Below are 20,901 nucleotides of genomic sequence, written 5' to 3' on the forward strand. Positions count from 1 at the left end.
GCTGGTGAAACTTGGGGAAACTGATGAAGCAATAGGCACGCTTTTCCAGATGATTGGTTGCAAAATTAGTTGTTTTTAAGATGGGATTGTGGCTTCTTTTCATTCATGAAGTCCTTGATTAATTCCAAAATTATTCTTGTTTGAATTCAATAGTTTTTGGCCCGTCTGCTGTAGTATCCACCTGCAGCTTCAAGGCTGACTCTTGCATTCTTCAGTTTCTCAATAAAACTTTTATTACTCTTTGTCCTTAACAGAATACCAGAATACCAGAGTTGGAAGGATCCTTGGAGGTCTTCTAGTCCAACCCTCTGCTCAGTCAGGAGTCCCTATACCAGATGTCTCTAAACTGGCTGAGGAATTCTGGGAGTTGAAGTCCACAAGTCTTAAAGTTGCTAAGTTTGAGGGCTCCTGTCCTATACCACTCCAGACAAATGGCTGTCCAGCCTCTTCATAAAAGCCTCCAGTGTTGGAGATTTCCACAACCTCTGGAGGCAAACTGCTCCGTTGGGGAATTGTTCTCACTGTTAGGAAATTTCTCTTTCATTCTAGGTTGCTTCTCTCCTTGATTAGTTTCCATCCGTTGCTTCTTGACCTCCACTCCCAAAGTTGCAACTTGGTGAAGGACACGTTTTGGCATTCATGGGCCAATTATCTCTCTTGTCCATCTATAAAGGATGAGAAGCAATTGGCTGTGCCTGAGCTTTTTGAAAATCTTCATCTCCATGGAACATCTGGCCCAAGTTTAACTGTTTTTTTTTTTGAGAACTTTTCTATAAATAGCATTGCATTATTTTTTCTCCCACTTTTAATCTGTTCTTAAAAGTGGGAGAATCCACTTTGCTTGCTCTCGTTTCAATGACAGCTATTTTACATATTCATTTTTGCTACAATCATTCTTGTATTTTTCTTTATCTACAGGTCAGCATTCCAGAAATCACCCTTTTCATTTTTCCCAGAATGATAAACTCTTTTCACTTTGTTTCAAAGCAACCTTTTTTGCTTTTGTTCGAGTTCCAGTTATTCCATTGAAGGATTAACTTACAAACAGGTCTCATGTTTTCTTTTCTTCCTTCTTTTCTTTTTCCTCTTCATCCATTCATTTTCTTAACTTCACTTTGGATACAGACTCTTCCCATATTTGGAGCCTCCTTCACTAATCCTTGCAGGCTTTGTCAAAAACGGTCATATCAAACACGCTTCTAGATTCATTCCTTGCCCTGGTGTGCATATGAAGACGCTCAAAGCATGCACTTGAAGCAAAACTAATGACTTGTGAACCGAAACACACCAGTCATCCATTCATTCTTGGGTTTCCAAATGGTCCAAAGGCTTTTTGTACTCTCTCGTTTCCTCTGAGCCTTTGTCTCCTAACAGATTATTTTCCACCCTGGGCTGTGTTCAATCTGACAACACATCATGTCAACACTTCCACTATTTTATAACTTCAACGTGCTTTAAAGTTTTTTTTTTTTTAAAAAAAAAAATCCTGCGTCATTTCAGGCAACAAAATGCCCTTTGTTGTATTTTTACTTCTTTTCATGCCCGTCTAGCTGGGAGGCCCTGGCTCGCTTTGGCTCACCTCAAGGAGTTTAAGCAGGTGTTGTCCTTGTAACCGAAGCCATGAAAGGGACATGAAAGTACCACCTGTGATGTCATAAACGTACTTTGTAATTTTGTGCTTGGGGAGGGATGCCTATGGACTGCCAGTATCCAAGCACAAGTGGGACTCACAGAAGAGTGGATTTTCTGTGCAGAAAAATAGGAAGGTTTGTTTGTAGGCCAGTCCAGTTTTAGGAAGAAGGCTAGGATGATCTAGTCTAAAAAACAGAGAAATTAAGTCATCTCTGTGATACATCAATTTCACGCACATTTTCATTGTCTTTCAAAATCCACTCTTTGTAAAATGACACATACAATTTGCGTCAAATAATCCCAGCTCTACTGCATATACTATTAATCTCAGTTTCATCCCACTGAAATAAAATCACGCTATTTTTTTAAAAATTTATACTACCAAGCTAAAGCAATGAAGGGAGCCCATAATGACCCCCAGAGTTACTTGCGGTTTTATTTCATTCATGGATGTTTTTTTACCCAGTAACCTGGACCACAACATACAAACATAGCTGAAATAGTTAACTTCCACTTAGTTTTTAAAATAGGAGTTGCATGGGAGTTTCACTGTGTTACGCAGGAGCCACTGAGCTATTTGGATGCCCTGATTTCATCCTATCCACCTGCAACATATTTTAATTAAATCCCCATCTGACCTCAATGCTTTTTCTGTTCTGTTTTATAAAAATCTCTTGTTTTACAAAAAAAAAAAAAAAATAAAAAATCATCCCCCCTGTTCCAAATTGCATTGGGTTGGACAGTTGACCTTCATGATAGGGATGTTTAGCAGTATTTTATTCCAGTAACACTTTTTAGTCAATTTGGATTTGGGCTCCAGCAATGCTTAAATATTAGATATTTGAATGCAAGGTCAAATGCAAGGCCAAATGGCTCACGAGCGCATATATTCCCCTCCCTCCAAAAGAGGCAGCCCTTTACCCAACTTCCAAGGCAGAATATGATCACACAATTATTAATAAAAAAACTTTACACACACAAATATAGGAAGTATATAAGGAAGCATCTATTTTTTCCCCAAAGCTGGGAGCCAATACCAGTCTCCGTTTCATTGCCACGCCAATTACATGGATTTCCCACAAAATTTACTCCCAAGATGAAAGAGAACACATGAGAAATAAGAAAAACCTGTCATTTTTGGTATCAATCAAAACCTTCCTCCGTGTAAGGAAAATGGCTAATTTGTCATTTCACACTAACAAAAGGCATGAAAAGCAGGACGTTAGGTGAGGTAAGGGCAACAGATGGAGAATTGGCGTCAAGAAGACAACGCTTGTGCAAAAACAGCCTGAAAAATCAGCAAACCAGGTTCTCCTTGGTCTCACTCCTGATGCTACAAACCAGTTTCCGTGAAACCAGGTTTGTAACTTTGGCTGGCCTGTTCCATTTGTCTGCTTGAGAGTAACGGCCCACTGAAAATAAGGCGTCCTTTTGCAAAAACATGCCAATCATTTAAGCAGCGAAAAGTTACAAAGTTTTTTTTTTTTTAAAAAAGAGAATATTTTACAAAATTGTTGAAGCTGCCCGTCTCTTTTGTGCGCATTATTTGCACATGGACTTTGTTGTCATTTTATTTTAATAAAAATATAAAACACAATTTCCACCAATGTGCTACCGCTTCTAACATACTGGGGGAAAAGCTGTTTTCCCCACATCTTCTCAACAATGCTGCTTCCCTCCTTTTGCCGGTAGATTTAATCAGACTAGATTTCATGTCAAAGAGACATTTGAAAAGCAGCCAAAGAGTCAACACGTCAGGGCGAGAGAGACGCAGAGAAGAGGGAGAAAAAAATATCTTCCAAAGAAAACAGGTGTTGCCAGAAATCCTGTCCTTACTAAAAGGAATCCTGCGTTGGCCACCCACTTGCCTCCTGGTTATGAGAACATAGAGTAATAGGTTGGAAGGGACCTTGGAGGTCTTCTAGTCCAACCTTTTGCTCAATTGTCTTCCCTGTTAGCAGTTCCAATCTGCATCAGTGTATCTTTTCAACAGACAGCTGTCAAACTGGTTGCCAGTCATGTCCACCTTCTTTCTATGAAGCTAAGATTACACTGGTTTTACATATGAAGCCTTGCTCTTCTTCCCCAATTCAAGGCATTTCTTGCCTGTCCATTCCAGCCAGGACATTTGTGGGTGCAGCTGAGTGGACCCAAAGTGTGGTCTGGATAAGGCTACATGGATGGCTAGAAGAAATCTAGCCACAGCCTGACAGCCACACATATACTTTTAGTTTCCTTGAGCCTAATAGTTCAATCCTCAGGCCTTTCGTTCAACCATGTGGAAGCAAGCAAGCCACTGGATCTCCTTTTTCAAGGAACTTTATAGAACATTGTTTTATCTCAGTTCAGAACTGAAGAACATACAAATCCCGAAGGCTTTCCTCCATTAATGGCGTATTTGTCCAAAGATCTCAAATACCTTAGTGATGATGATGTGCTCTTTGAGAAGCAACATTGCTGGAAAAAAGCCCACAACAACAACAACAACAAAAGCATGGCACAACAGTCTCTTAAATAAGACCTAGGAGCTATGTGGATGAGGGCTGGTGGTGCCTTCGGTTCCGTTTCTTCTTAATCTCTTGAGCGTGCTTCCATTTTGGGCCGCCTTTGTTACGCTGCCGTTTCTTTTCCCGGTGCCACATCTGCTCACAGTACTCGTCCAAGCTGAAGCTGGGACTGCTAAGCAGCTGGAGATAATCTTTGTATCTCAGCCGGGACTCGGCCTGCAGATCTCGCGTCCGGCTTGGATCTTCTTCCACTCTGTGACTGTTCTCCATCTGTCCATTCTCGATGACATTCAAGTTCAACTTCACGATGGTGTGGACAAACGTGTGTTCCTGTGCCTTGCAGTAATATGTCCCAGTGTCCTTCTTCTGCAAGCTACGGATTAGCAGCCCGTATTCTGTCTTGAAGACCCTTTCGTCTGGTTTCAGCTGTTGGGCAGAAGAAGAAAAAACACTATAACTTTTTATTTTATAAAGAAGAGTATATGTTATATGAAAATTGAACCCAGAAAAAGGAAAAGATTGTTCAACAAAATCTAACACAAGACCTTTTTGTGAAGCTCTTTTCTACTAGACTTAGTCCATATTGTTTTGTAGCTTCCATGTGTTATTTGTGATTATTTCACAAACGAAGTTTGTTATTATTATGATTCTGCATCCCTTAAAGCTTTCCCTCATCTGTCCAGTTTCAAGTTCAAGTAAGATAGACATAAACATGACATGATCCTAAAAAAACACATCTGGATGTTCCAGTATGACTCCTGGGATATAAAGTCTGCATTTATTCACATGTAATTGCTAGATACCTATAAATGGTGGACATATAAAGTTCATGGTATATTCTTGGACTATAATAAAAAGTTATTCTGGAACATCTTACATGTTCCATGTAAATGCATATAATCTTTTTTAGGTTCTTTATTTCTAGACATCTCATTTCATGCAGGAATGCCATCGGCCATTGTGGTATTCCAGATGTTTCTGAACCCACCATCCCTCATAATTGGCCATGTGGATTATGGCTGCTCAGAGTTGTAGGCAAGCAACATCTGGAGGAGGACAGTTTTTACACTTGTACATTTCCTAAGAACAGGAATGTAACAAGATGGTTAGTATGCCTAGAACTAAAATGGATGGGTTAAAAGTAGTCAAAAATGCCAATCAGTGCAGGGCATAGTGCTTGGAAGCAGTAATTCCAAAACAGATTGAGTATGGTTTTGATCTTGGAAGCTTGAAAAAAATAGATGGTAGAAAATTCAGATGGCAGAAAAATTAGATAACTCTTAACGCCTGCAGTGGTAGAACTGACAAAAACCTCAATTTGATTCGACGTATGGATGAAACTCCTAGGCCGCACCAAGAGTGCTTTTGTTCAGGGCTACCAAGAGGTTGGATCATTGATTTCCAAGGAAGACCCTGTTGGTGCCATGGAGCTGAGACAGCAGAAATGCTTTCTAATAACACGGATTCTTGGAAGGGGCAGTCTATGAAGACAGGCATTTACTTCCAACTTCCAGAGTGGCATTCTAGGCTTTTTGTAGTCGTTCTTTTGTTCAATGCAACATTTTAAAAGCCTGCTTTGGACGTATATTCCAATATTGCACAGGTCAGAATGCAATTTTTTTCTTTCTTTTTTTTCCCCTGAAGAAAAACGGGCTGAGTTTTCTGAGCTACTCTGGGCGTGTGCTTGGTTGTATGCCATCGAGTGGGTTGTATCCTCCGGCCTGTTGGTAACAGAGTCTATGTGGCATTGAAGGATAAACCGCAGCCATCTTTTACAGATCTTGCAATCAATGTAGTACAATAAACATTTCCTGATGCTGAAGCCAGTATTGGTTTTCACGCATTTTTACATGCAATTAATAATTATAGGATCTATTACAAATAACAACTGTTTGCATTAGTCCTTCGCTGCTGATGAAAGGAACAATGGAGCCCTGTGGTCTAATATTATCGGACTGGTTCATTTGCACAACCCAATTCCAATCTTTGGCTCTGACCCAAGAGAAACATAATGGATGGCATCAATCATCCCTAGCAATTCATTCCACAGTGACTAAATACAAATCCAAGAGAATCCTACTTCCTTTTAAGGCAAGGCCGCTGCATTGTGGCTCATCCCTTTATTGTGCAATATGAATTTCATCGTTGACTTTTGCATTTTTGGTTATTCTCAACCACTTTACCTTTCAGCTTCCCTGAGTGAGTCCGATTCCAGTTTTATAAGTGAGAAAGAAAATGGTTTCCCTGTTTATTTCTCTGCCCCCTTTTTTATGGGGTGGTGGTTAACTTTTCCCTGCTTCTGACTTCATGCCATTTTATTCCTTACTCCCATAAAAAAAATATCTTTCCTCTTTGCTCATTCTGAATTGAATGAGATTATCTCCCAAAAATGTTTTTCTCTTTGCTCAGAAAAATTATTTCAGTGCACTGAAAAAGGACTTTAATTACTTTACTTAAAAAAAAAAAAAAACCCAGAAAGCTTAAGAATTTCAAATGCATTTTAACCTAACAGTTGGTCCAACCATTTCCCCACAAATAAGTATAAATTTTATCCTCCTGCTCCTCCTCCTCCTCCAATGAGGGCAGATGGGAAGGGCGTGTTCCTTTTTCTGCCTTCATCTCCGGATGTGAGAGATTGCTAATGGGGTCAGAAATATCCTATGGAAATATTCCTGGAGCTTCTGTTATTCCAGAGCAACAGTTGGAGGAAGCCCCAGTCCAGGAGTTCTTACACTTATGAAATGTAATGGCTGACCCTGAATTTCCCCTCAGCAGAGCAGAACATATCTTAATATCTGATAATCTCATCTTTGGGACATGCTTGTGTTTTCCTTAAATGCTCCAACAGGTTGCTACATGCAACCTGCCTCAGAAGATTCAAAAGTTGTTCTGGCCACTGCTGACTGCAGACAAAGAGCTAAGTGTGAGGTGTAGACCTCTCAGGCAGGACCTCCTGATCGTTGGGATCTCAACTTGGGATTTCCTGGCTCACAGTTCATGCATTCAGCCATTATATCCCAGGCAGGCTTTCTAAAACAGGTTTTCACTGAAGTGGAGATAAATCTGAAATGCATTCCCTTGCCTGACCAAGTCACATCTTGTTCTTCTACTGCCACACTGAGGCCTGCAGAATGAAAAGCAGAAATGGTGGAAGACAGCTTGACCCAACAGCATGTAGCATGAATAATGGGAAATCTCAGCAATATGCTAATGATACAAAATAAATTTTGTTAAAATATTAGTTTTCAAAAAATTCTGGTGCTGTCTCCAGCAGGGTAAGAAGAGGGATCCAATGAGCAAAGCAGAAGTGAAAATGGAACGCTGCCCACTTGATTTGTGTGCCTTTCTAGCAAACCTCTGAAGGAATAGATTCACAAAGCAAGGAGAATGACTGAATTGAATGTATTCCCAGTGGACAGATCATGGGCTGTTCCTTTACATGAAAAATATGTGGACAAAATTCCCTCTTTCCCTCATCATTCATTCTCTCTCTCTCACATTCCCTGAAAACTGAATAGCAAGGCAGATGCATGCATCTGAACCTCTGATCGCATCATAGATTTTAATACAGATGTTTTAAGAAAGGGAGATTATAACCAAATACCAAGCTAGACATAAGTAGCAAGGAAGACTTCAGGATTTTGATTTCTCCTCCTTCTCATTTGTAATATGCTTTTGTACCGTGAAGTCCAGATCTGTAAAACTACCAACAAATAGCCATCAATATCATCCAGTCATTTAGCAAATTTGCAACGTCCATGTGTTCCTTCTGGGAAAAAAATGAATGACAGCTGGTCTTGGACCATAATGACAAGTTATTTTAGAATAAACTTCTGTATTATCAATTAGATGACTTTAAAATAACCAGCTTATTTAGAATTGTGACTTGTTTTAAATTAAGAAGTTACACCTATTTGTTGCTAAAGAAGTTATATCTTTTTCCTCCCACAATAAGGATGGTTTTATTTCCAAAGTGCTCATTGTGACATAGGCATGCATTATCTTCCAGAGAACATTCTCCCCTTTCAGCCTAATCATTCCATTCAAAGAAAGAAAACATGCTGTGTTTTCATTGATTAACAGCCCTACAATTATTTGACCAAAACATATTTGACTGACAACTGCAAAGAAAATGCCATGAATGTCAAGATTAAGTGGAACTACAGTGTTATCTCAGCCAATATTTGCAAGTACTTAGCTAAGAAAAACAGATTCCAGGGATACGGTGTGGAAGGGGAGGTTTTAAAGAAGCATCTGGAGGGGGTAAGGGAATGTCTTCTTTACATCTGGAGTGGAAGGCATTTGCCAAGGGTCTGTAGGATGGAAAGTGAGAAACAGCTGACACGAGAACCTGGACTGCCACCCATTGAACCTTGCATTCTTTTTTCTGCATCGATTAGGTTCACTTCATCATTAGGTCCTACAGGTTGCTCCAAACAGATTCTTCTAAATTCGTTCTAACTGGTTGATCTAACAGATAATCAGAGTTGGAAGGGATCTTATAGGCCATCTAGTCCAACCCCCTGCCCAAGCAGGAGACCCTACACCATTTCTGACAAATGGCAGTCCAATCTCTTCTTGAAAGTCTCAAGTGATCTTCTGCCACTGGCCATCACTGAGACCTGATCCTTCTCGCATCAGTAAAAAATCCCCTGCAAATAACCGCACCAATTGAAAAGTTCAATTTTGACTTTTCATCAAATCATCTTGGAACTGAATTTCCCAATGGAATCCTTGCAAACTTTACATGAAAGAAAAACAGGCCAGATTAAGGTAGTAAAAACTGTGATTATCTCAAACTTTGACTTCCGATTCTTTCTCTCTGGTTCTAAAACTTTCCAGGTGGACTGAGCTCCTTACCATTAATTTTCTTTTCCAACATTAGCTGGGAATTGTGAGCATTGAGATTCATTCTGAGATAACAAGATGCCAAGATGGTCCGTTTATCATTGAAGTGATTTTTTTTAACTCCAGAATTTATTTACCCCAAGTCACCGTGATGAGAAATATTTATAATTGATAAAGTAAACACTGTATTGATACAGACTGTATCTGTATTGTATCTGTGTTCCTTATAAGGAAACCGTTGTATTCAAATTTGAGGTTTTCAAAAATACATAACAAGAATAGAAGGGAACCCAGATTTTGTGTCTGTCTATCACCTATCATTTTCAATAAAACGGAGAAAAAATGACCCCTCTACCCCATCACACTTTGAACAGAAGTTCAATACTCCTGACTTCCTTTGGTATTTTTGTTTGCCCATAAGTTTAGAATTTTTTCTTCCTTTCTTTGCTGTCCTCAGGCCTCTGGAGTTTCATAAACAGCAGGCTTTTCATTCTTGCTACCAGCTCTTCAATCTTTCATTCAGATGCTTAATTTGTAACAGGTTTGGTGGAACTAGATATACTAAAAAAAACTTTGATTAAATTCCAAACGGGGGGAAAAAAACAAGGCACACAGACAAACTCTACAAAGTTGTAAATTAAACAAACATTGTGGCTGGTAGATCAGATTCAGGAATATGTAGGGCTGTGCAAACTTTTGAGGAGATGCAGCCTTAACAAAATCCACTGCTCTCACCCAAAACCTTCACCATTAGTGAAGTAAAACAGAGGTATGATGAATACCTCCCACGGTTCCAACCATGGCAAGAGGCTTTGCCTATGCCAAGAAATCTCTGCCAGTCTTCTGTCCGGTCAAAAGAAGCAGATGTTCAAAGCCTCTTCCAGGGGCAGAAATTCCTGGGAAAGGCCTTGAGCAACCTAATCTTCAGTCAAACTGTGCTGCTGCTTCCGTCTTTAGGAGAGAATTGCATCACTTCTGTGGCATACAATGTTGCTCCAAAACAAAGCCAAACCACCTTGCGCTGGCCAAAAATAGAGAGAGAGAGAGAGAGAGAGAGAGAGAGAGAGAGAGCTGCAGGAGGACAATCACTTAAGAGTATCTATATTTCATAGAGTTGTCGACTATTTTGAAGTCTACATAATCTATGCCTAACGAACGCAGTGGTTTTGTTGATCTTGGCTCTACAAAGTGAAAATGTAAAGCATGTTTAGGCCTGAGTTCAGTCCTAGACATGAGCCAATGTGGTAGCATGGTTAGTGTTGGATGAAGATGGGGCCAACCTAGGTCAAGGCCACCCTTATCTATGGAAAACCACTGGGGAAACTCAACCCAAACACCTTAAGGTACCAGACGTATGACTGAAGGCAATCATTATGGAAATTATGGAGGTGAAGATGCCCATGCTTAAAATTAGAATCCTCCCCATGTAGCTGCAAGAGAAATTATCTTGTACAAAACAGAAGATCTGGGGATGCAAGTATTTTGGGTGGGGGTCACCACTGCCTTCAGGAAAATCACCATGGAGAAGTGTCAATTGGAACAGTGATGTATCAGCTTCCTACAAATTATAGAATCCTTGGGGAATCCTTGTCTCCACGGAGACAAGACAATGCATTAAATAACTCCCACCATTTCTGCTGAAACAGACTTTTAAACTGAAAAATGCCATACATTTTCAGTGAGACTTAATTATAGCTAACTGTGGGTGAAACAAGCTGCAGATCTCTCTCACTCATTCTTGCATACAGGACTGAATCCTAACTAAAACTTGGTCCTACTGAAACCAATGGGAAAAAGTCGGCCATGATCTGGCGCCTTCCATTCTGGTGATGGAGTTCCATCAATAAATCAGCTCTAAAAAAAACCCATTTCCTGACCCCACCCCAATCCTCTGTTATGGGCACCATGATATTCTGATGTTCCATCTGTGTGTGGCCCTTCATTGATGGAGGATGACATTGTGTATTTTTGCCCTTGACAAATGTCCTGTGGTCTATACTGGTGCTGACAATCTCTTGACTTTAAATTCCACTGACGTCAATCAATCACCTTCATTTTCTTCATCTTCATAGCAATGACATTGGGAACCTTGTCCTTTTCCAAGCTTGGACTCATATTAATGACTGGCAATGAGAGCCATTCCTTCTTTCACTGCAAATCAAAAAACTATTCAAGGGGATTGCATGTTAGGAAGAAAGTGTTAAGAGAGTATTAACAAAAAGACAGAAAGCAACACATTAAAAGTGAACTAAAGGCTGCGGCAACATCGCTTGCCTTTGTGAATGGTTTATTTGGAAATGGCTTCTGTCGTTCTACTGCCAGAACATGGAACCTCTTTGATCTCCCATGATTGGAAGAACTTCAGGATTCCATTTATTGTCTAACCATTTATGTTCACTTTTTGGACAAATCTGAGAATTAGAATGCAACTGTTATTATCTCTTACTTTTTTCATTTTTCTCTGCTGAACGTTATACAGAAAGAAATCAGAGTATTAACTCCCTTCTCATATCTATTTTGGGGTAAAATGCTAAAAAGGTTATATTGTGTGGAAATGTCAAAACAGGATATACATGTTTCCCTTTTATTTCATTTTCTGAATTTCATAAACTGATGAAAAATGAGCCAGAATGAAATTATATATAAATATTTGTCCTAAGTCAAAATAACCCAAACAACAGATAAATATTTCCTTTCCTAATGCTAATATAAATAGGTAACATTTATACAGCAACTTATGTAACTAAAACATTGTTGGTTTAGGACTCAAGAAAGCAAACTTTCCACGCCCAACCTCAAATCTCATGGGGGAACTACTGATAACCTCAGCCTATTTTAGCCATAGAGGGTGGGGGGAAATGCAGAAATAATACTTATGTCACTTTGTGTTCCTTGGAGGAAAAGAGAAAATAGAATCTCAGTAAGTAATAAAAAAAGCCTGGAATGTAGTTTAGTATCATCATTCACACATTTTAAATGAAATATAGAAAGATTTTGAAATGGAGAGTTGTTGACAGAAATGACACCTGAATAAGGGAGTTCTTAGTTCGTAGCCTGAGCTTCCAAACCATTAAGAGACTTCCTTATTTTTTACATTATATCTTCTTATCACCATTAATTCATAAAACTGTCTAGTAAACCACGACTTAAATGTGGTTGGTGTCCAGGTTATTAAGTCAAGGTATCTTTTCCACATTCTGCATATTTATCCAAAGAACTAAAGGGAGGAAAATATTAATATTTGCTTTTTAAGGAATCCTTTTTCTATTCATTATTTGTACAATCTAATTGCTAGTCTTCCTACACACCTTTCACCTGTGAGTCCAGCTATTTCTATGCTCTGAGTACATACCGATGTTCATCTTGACTTGACTATGGAGATTCTCAGCCACCGAGGTGGTCCCAAAGGTGCTTTTCAAAAGGCAGCTGGACTTTGTTCTTTCCTTGAAGACATTTTGCTTCTCATCCAAGAAGCTTCTTCAGTTCTGACTGAGTCTCAGTGACTCTCAGAAGGAGTGCTAACAACCAGATGACTGCAAGGAATATAAATCTTTCCACCCGCCACTATTCAGTCAGAAATGAAGAGGCTTCTTGGATGAGAAGCAAAAGGAAAAACCAAGAAAGTACTGTTGCCTTTTGGAACAAAAAGCACCTGTGGGACATATTGATTGGGGTCTCTCGTAAGTGCTTTTAATTGAGTTGTTTTGTTCAAACTCTGTAGAAGTGTCCTTCGTTAACCACCACAACTCATCTGTTGACCAATTGTCATTATGTTTTCAACCACAGGGCTTGTTCCGCTCATGATGGTGATGAGGAGGAGGAGAACTTATTACTGCTACAGAAGCCTAAGCCATGTGCAACTCTGACACGAGCAAAGTTACCTCTGCCAGCGTCTAGCCTGCCTCTCCTTGTGGTTGCATCCACCACGGCAGGGAACCAATTCATGGGAGTGCAAATTACACGCTCTCCATATTCTAAAATATTCAGTGACCCCCAAACATCACGGGATCCTAAATGATATTGTAACTCTGGGCTAAGAGAATTTTATCACTTTTACCATTTTCCTGTGGCATTTCACTCCTTCTTATTCCTGCGAGCTCCTTTTCTTGAATTTTGTCTATTTCTGAACTGTTTCCATAAGTTTTTTTCATCACCTCCGAAAGGCAGCTTTGAAGTTCAACAGAACAACAACTGACAGATATCAAATTGCACACAATGGAAACACCGTCTGACTCTCAGGAAACTCGATATTGGTTGGATGGAGGGGTGTAAGAAGACTTAACTGATTACTGAGGCAACCACCCGGAGGGGGAAAAAGTCATCAAAGTAAGAAAAAACAAGAAAAGACAAGTTGCCATTTTAGGTGCAGGGCCTGTTCGATTTCTATGAAAGTACACATTTTATTTTATTAACAAATTTTATATGGCCGCCCATCTCATGGCAAGTGGCTCTGGGCAGGATACAACAATCCAATAAAAACAATAAATATAAAACAATGGTTTTACATTTATAGCACACATGGCAGTTCGGTACAGCTGAATCTTGGGGGCAAATTGGACTTGGAGCTGTAGCTTAATGTAATTAAATTAAATTAAGTCAATGAATGTAACTTAAACCACATCTAATATTTCTTAAAAGTGGCAAACGGCCTTTTCCAAGAACTGAGTCGAACTTGGTTCTCACGCTTACGTGCCTTTGTATTTCACTGCGGAAAGGAACCTTATGATGACTAAATAATTGGGTGAGGGTCCCAGATAGCTCAGCCTGATTCCAGCTTCATGAGTGAATGACATAAGGAAGATACCCTAATTCCTTTTCCCTCCCCTCCTCCGTGACTCTAGTACAAGCAGGATAACATCCTTAAAACCAAGAGACAAAATTTTTCCTTGGCTTGAGCATCACTGAGATCAAAGTGAATTCTCACTGCAGGGAGATGCCCTACACACACACACACACACACACACACACACACACACACTGACGAACCAAATGACATGGTGGAAGCGACTGACTCACCGGAGATCCTGTTTACTTCCCCGCCCAGCTCTACCTGGAAATGACCCTCCAAAGCCCGACCTTACGGATGAAGAGGAGGAAAGAGCCTGCAGGGCCAAAGGGCCGATCTGGAAGCTGCCCTCTCCTTCCTCGGATGAAAGCAGATTTTGCCCCCTGATGAGATACACTGAGCCCTCTATTGCTGGAGGGAGGCACGGAAGGCCTGGGAAAAGGGTTCCGCTCTGGAATTCCAGGAACAACACGTCCCTTGCTTCTCATGGGATTCACCCAGAGTTACCCAAAAGTTCTGGGATCGAGGATTCTGGGAGTAGGGGGCAAGCGGAAAAGCTACACTCCCTACTCTTTGGAAGAAGAGGAAAAAGTTCAAAAGAGACACAGAGAAAAGTTTAATACAATGAAAGGTGTTTGGCTGTGGCCAACATATTTCTGACCAAATAAGCAACATCTATCTATTTCTATAATACAATATATTCATCTATCTATCTATCTATCTATCTATCTATCTATCTATCTATCTATCTATCTATCTATCTATCTATGTATCTATCTATCTATCATCTATCTATCTATCTATCTATCTATCTATCTATCTATCTATCTATCTATCTATCTATCTATCTATCTATCATCCATCATCTATCTATCTATCTATCTATCTATCTATCTATCTATCTATCTATCATCTATCTATCCATCTATCTATCTATCTATCTACCATCTATCTATCTATCATCTATCTATCTATCTATCTATCTATCTATCTATCTATCTATCTATCTATCTATTATCTATCTATCTATCTATCTATCTATCTATCTATCTATCTATCTATCTATCTACTATCTAGCCACCCATCCACCCACTCACCCACCCATCCATCCATCCATCCATCCATCTCTATTTCATGAGCGCCAATTTTTGGACCAGTGAATAGTTTTCTCTTGAGGGAAAGCCAGCCTCACCTCTTCTCGGTGCTCCTCTCCAGAACGCTGAATAAACCACCTGATGGAAGCTTGCTGTGATTTTGGGACACATTCCAGAAACGTTGAGTTAAATTCAATGCCGAAAATCAGCTTTTCGTCACTAGTTTCAAGACTAAGGCCTGAAAAGCAAACATGGGAGAGAGGATTAACCCTGTGCTGATTTCTTTAAGAATGGGGGAACGCGACTGATGTGGAGCAGACAGCAGAACAGGGACATAAGCTGTTAAGTAAAGCAAACGGTGTGGAATGGCACGCAAACATTCAAATTAAGAAAAGCCATTTCTAACAATGTCCTTCATCTATGACGGTCACTTCCTGTCGTCTCCCTCAAAGAAGAATTCAATCGATATTCTTTTGTTCAGAAATTGCTTTTAATGAGGCTTAAGACAAGGACGTCAAAGTTACTCACCCCCAAGTCTTTAATTCATTCTCCCTGGAGTAACCTATGAACCAGAACCCAATTATTATTCCATTATTATAGTTTCCAGTTCATGGAATGCAATTCACCACGATGACCCCCATACAAAAATGAATACATTAACCCAAAACTATGAGAAAATTAAATGTTCTGAGAAAGAAGAACATTAGAGAGAGAGAAAAACACGTGAATTTGTGGAAAGACCTTTTGGGTTATAGAGTAACCTTTAATCGCTTGGATCTTTAGAGCACTCAAAAGTACTGGGATAATTCTGCTATGAAGATATTTACATTATTTTGGGAACAATTTGAAACAATGGACACAATGAACTGACACTTTTGTGGTGGGGGAAAAATAAACCGAAGTTGGGTGCAACAGGAAACTTTTTTTAAAAAGTCGTCCTGTATTTTCCCCTAGCTACTGGAGACAGGCTCACACGCTGGAAATTCAGTTCTTTCCCAGATTTATTTTGTGTCATGTCCATCAGCCTACATCCTTGTCTTGTTACTAGACAAATGAAACCTGTTCCTTCCGGAAATTTTATTCTGACGTCTTCGCTGGGACAGCTCTTCTCCCCACAGAACAAAAGCAGAGAAACTCTCGTTTTCATTCATGCTGACCGCACTCAAGTCCTGCACATGGCTTTTCATTCGCATACACAACAGGATTAATATGAAAACAACTGTGTGGTAATTGAAACCCTGCATTAGATACTCATTTCTTTTAAGGGAAAAAATACTGTTTTGCTTCAGTGGTTTCACCCCCCCCCTCCTCTAAGAAAGGAAAATAAATATTCTGAACTGAACATTTTAAATTTTATGTTATGTTGTTACAGAAATCTCAGCCTAACCACAAGGCTGACTCTAGATAATGCCTATTGCCAGACCTGTTGCCAGGGAGCCAGTTAGTCTGGCAGGAGCATCAACAGCGACGTTTGTGGGAGACAGTGAGCTCTTGTTGAAAAGGAGATGGCTTAATTAGCAGGGAAGAATTAGAAGGAATCCTGGATTGCTGGCTAATTGGAACTAAGATTTCAGATTTCGGTCCAAGAGTTGCTGTGCAAAAATAAGTAAGAAAATGTAAGAAGTGTATTTGAGGATTTTGCTTCAGGAAACTCCTCATTTGGCTCCCTCACCGCAAGTCTTCCCACATTCTTGAAGACACAATATTTTTTCCATGTGGGTTCCAGAAGGACTTTTTTTTCATCTCTTGATGACTGTTGCTGATAGCTAAAGAGTAAGTTCCAATATTCAGAAAGAATAACGATGCACCAGCCACCTTTGGTTATGGAATATTGGCGCCAATTTGTACACTTAAGCTTATGCACCGGAGACAAATTCCTTGTGTGTCTGATCACTCTTGGCCAATAAAGAATTTCTGTTCTGTTCTGTTCTGTTCTGTTCTACTCTACTCTACTCTACTCTACTCTACTCTACCCTACCCTACCCTACCCTACCCTACCCTACCCTACTGTATCCTGAGCTACAAATATTCTCCTTTATTCTACTCTATTCGATGGAATGGACAACCTCATTAGCTCGTCACAGAATAACAAGAGCAAAGAATACAATTCTCACCATCTAGAACAGACCAAGGCTTCCCTCTGAGACAGAAAGGAACACCTTGAATTTTTAAAACAAAACAGCCAAAAAAACGGCCATCACTTTTGGTTGGATTAAGGTTGCCAGCTTCTCTACTGAAATAAGAAGAACCCAATACTTACTGTCTTCAACATCCCAGCACTGGGTAATTGGGTCTCCGTATTTCACGTCTTGCCTCCTTGCACGCCTAGAAAATGAACAAATAAGTCACTTATAAACGAACCGTTGCCCAAATGGCAATTTTAGATGGAATTCTCGTGTTCGTGGCTGCCAAGGCTGGCATGTACATTATATTTCATGGACTGAACCAAAGTAGAGAGATTCATTGACCGTGTATGTTGGGGACAAGAATAAGGTGAGAATAATGACCCTGAAAAAGATTATAAAGTGCTTGGTACTTTAAGAAGATCTTTCAACTTGTCCCCGTTCCAACTTTCTTGCCTCTTCAATCCCAGGACTACTTTCAAGCAAAGAAAGAGTTGCCAAGAGATCTTCTTATGAAACCTGAGATTGCATCAAATAAGTGATCAAAAACTATCCTTTCTATATAATTGCTAAGATTTCAGACATATTTTATTCCAACCTGAATAGGAAACTATGGACCCTGTAGAGCAGGGGTCCCCAACCGCCGGTCCGCGGACCGGTACCGGGCCATGGAACAAGCCTTACCGGGCCGCTGGTTGCTGGCGCCGCCATCTTTTTTGGTAAAAAAGCAATTTTTCGTCAAAAAGATGGCGGCGCCAGCGCTCGGTGAGCTTTTCCGGGTAGAATGCCAAAAGCTCACCCGCGCTGGCGCCGCCATTTTTGCGAAAAATCACTTCGGTGGCGTCACCGGAAGTGATTTTCGTCAAAAAGATGGCGGCGCCCAGCTGACGCCGAACCGGCGCGGCGCCCAGCTGACGCCGGAACCGGGCCGCGGCATCGAAAAGGTTGGGGATCCCTGCTGTAGAGAACTCAGTAGGGAAAATGATGGTAGACACCAATGGAGGAAGAGGGAAGGAGCTTCCCTTAGGATCCTCAGGAAAGGTGCCTCATCATGACCCTGGGGTTCAAGGAACAAGCTACCATTGACAGCTCAGAAGGGCAGATGCCTTACCTTTTGGAAGTCGGGGTGTATCTGGAGCAGGAATGTCCGTCCCAAGCACAATAGGGGTCTCTGGCAAGGCAGCAATCAGCACAGGCCTTCCCATACGTGTGACACCTGTGCAAGGAAAGCTGAGCCAGCCCATCTCTGGAACCAACGTACAATTGTTGCTACAAATCAGACAAGGCAAACAAATGAGAAAAAAAACTTCACATTGATTTATAGCAGTGGTCCCCAACCTTTTTTGTACCAGGGACCGGTTTCAAGCAGAAAATTTTTGCAAGGACCGGGGAAAGAGAAGAGAAGGAGGCTTCGCTCTCTCGCTGCTCTACCATCCAAGGAAGAAACTGCTTCAAAGAAGCGGGGGGGCTTTTCCTGTCGCCGCAGCTGTTCCGAAGCGCCCGTTTCACCCCCACTCCCACCCCGCGCGCGCTTCAATCCACAGTGTCCCGTTCTGCCTGCCTGCCTGCCTGCCTTAGTTTCTGGTTGTTTGGGAGCAGCTTCGGCTGAGAATAATAACTATTCGCCTCTTTTACTCAGCCGCAGCTGTTCCGAAGCGCCCGTTTCACCCCCACTCCCACCCCGCGCGCGCGCTTCAATCCACAGTGTCCCGTTCTGCCTGCCTGCCTGCCTGCCTTAGTTTCTGGTTGTTTGGGAGCAGCTTCGGCTGAGAATAATAACTATTCGCCTCTTTTACTCAGCCGCGTTCCGAAGCGCCCGTTTCACCCCCACCCCCACCCCGCGCGCGCGCTTCAATCCACAGTGTCCCGTTCTGCCTGCCTGCCTGCCTGCCTTAGTTTCTGGTTGTTTGGGAGCAGCTTCGGCTGAGAATAATAACTATTCGCCTCTTTTACTCAGCCGCAGCTGTTCCGAGCGCCCGTTTCACCCCCACTCCCACCCCGCGCGCGCGCTTCAATCCACAGTGTCCCGTTCTGCCTGCCTGCCTGCCTGCCTTAGTTTCTGGTTGTTTGGGAGCAGCTTCGGCTGAGAATAATAACTATTCGCCTCTTTTACTCAGCCGCAGCTGTTCCAAGCGCCCGTTTCACCCCCACTCCCACCCCAGCGCGCGCTTCAATCCACAGTGTCCCGTTCTGCCTGCCTGCCTGCCTGCCTTAGTTTCTGGTTGTTTGGGAGCAGCTTCGGCTGAGAATAATAACTATTCGCCTCTTTTACTCAGCCGCAGCTGTTCCAAGCGCCCGTTTCACCCCCACTCCCCACGCGCGCGCGCTTCAATCCACAGTGTCCCGTTCTGCCTGCCTGCCTGCCTGCCTTAGTTTCTGGTTGTTTGGGAGCAGCTTCGGCTGAGAATAATAACTATTCGCCTCTTTTTACTCAGCCGCAGCTGTTCGAGCGCCCGTTTCACCCCCACTCCCACCCCGCGCGCGCTTCAATCCACAGTGTCCCGTTCTGCCTGCCTGCCTGCCTGCCTTAGTTTCTGGTTGTTTGGGAGCAGCTTCGGCTGAGAATAATAACTATTCGCCTCTTTTACTCAGCCGCAGCTGTTCCGAGCGCCCGTTTCACCCCACTCCCACCCGCGCGCGCTTCAATCCACAGTGTCCCGTTCTGCCTGCCTGCCTGCCTGCCTTAGTTTCTGGTTGTTTGGGAGCAGCTTCGGCTGAGAATAATAACTATTCGCCTCTTTTACTCAGCCGCAGCTGTTCCGAAGCGCCCGTTTCACCCCCACTCCCACCCCGCGCGCGCACTTCAATCCACAGTGTCCCGTTCTGCCTGCCTGCCTGCCTGCCTTAGTTTCTGGTTGTTTGGGAGCAGCTTCGGCTGAGAATAATAACTATTCGCCTCTTTTACTCAGCCGCAGCTGTTCCGAAGAGCCCGTTTCACCCCCACTCCCACCCCGCGCGCGCGCTTCAATCCACAGTGTCCCGTTCTGCCTGCCTGCCTGCCTGCCTTAGTTTCTGGTTGTTTGGGAGCAGCCCGGCTGAGAATAATAACTATTCGCCTCTTTTACTCAGCCGCAGCTGTTCCGAAGCGCCCGTTTCACCCCCACTCCCACCCCGCGCGCGCTTCAATCCACAGTGTCCCGTTCTGCCTGCCTGCCTGCCTGCCTTAGTTTCTGGTTGTTTGGGAGCAGCTTCGGCTGAGAATAATAACTATTTGCCTCTTTTACTCAGCCGCAGCTGTTCCGAAGCGCCCGTTCACCCCACTCGCACCCGCGCGCGCGCTTCAATCCACAGTGTCCCGTTCTGCCTGCCTGCCTGCCTGCCTTAGTTTCTGGTTGTTTGGGAGCAGCTTCGCTGAGAATAATAACTATTCGCCTCTTTTACTCAGCCGCAGCTATTCAAGCGCCGTTCACCCCCACCCCCACCCCGCGCGCTTCAATCCACAGTGTCCCGTTCTGCCTGCCTGCCTGCCTGCCTTAGTTTCTGGTTGTTTGGGAGCAGCTTCGGCTGAGAATAATAACTATTCGCCTCTTTTACTCAGCCGAAGCTGTTCCGATTCAACCATTAACGAAGGCAGGCGGGCAGGCAGAACGGAGCACTGCAGGCGGGTGGGCGGGCGGGCGGACGGGGTGGGGGTGGGGAGAAACGGGCGCTTCGGAGGCGCTGCGGCGACAGGAAAAGCCCCCCGCTTCTTTGAAGCAGTTTCTTCCTGGGCTGGTGGAGGAGCGAGAGAGCGACTGAGAGAGCTGACCCAGAGAGAAGGACAGGCTTCGGTTGCTTCCTCCCTCCCTTCTTTCATTTGTGTCCTTGATCCCCGATCCCAGCAGCATTCACCGAAGGTGAAGAAAGCCGCCATTTTTTTTAAAAAAAATTCTTTGCCGGCCCGGTAGAGAGTGCTCCACGGCCCGGTACCG

The 20,901-nt window shown here is 42.5% G+C and overlaps 1 protein-coding gene across 1 annotated transcript in view; it reads right to left on the reverse strand.

The window, feature by feature from the left end:
- Positions 1–2,608: 2,608 nt before the first annotated feature.
- The window catches only part of SEMA3D (semaphorin 3D), a 116,198-nt gene continuing 97,905 nt past the window's right edge, over positions 2,609–20,901 (reverse strand). The window contains exons 15-18 of the mRNA XM_087969183.1: positions 18,102–18,259; positions 17,128–17,192; positions 14,966–15,105; positions 2,609–4,565 (exon numbers count right to left, since the gene is read on the reverse strand). Of these exons, the coding sequence (XP_087825309.1) occupies positions 4,161–4,565; positions 14,966–15,105; positions 17,128–17,192; positions 18,102–18,259 (768 nt within the window). The 3' untranslated portion in view covers positions 2,609–4,160. The remainder of the gene's footprint in view (positions 4,566–14,965; positions 15,106–17,127; positions 17,193–18,101; positions 18,260–20,901) is intronic.

The sequence above is a fragment of the Notechis scutatus genome, chromosome 6 (genome assembly GCF_049901735.1).
Source record: "Notechis scutatus isolate UNSWTSFEM ecotype Mainland chromosome 6, rNotScu1.2, whole genome shotgun sequence".
In the NCBI taxonomy this organism is placed as follows: domain Eukaryota; kingdom Metazoa; phylum Chordata; class Lepidosauria; order Squamata; family Elapidae; genus Notechis; species Notechis scutatus.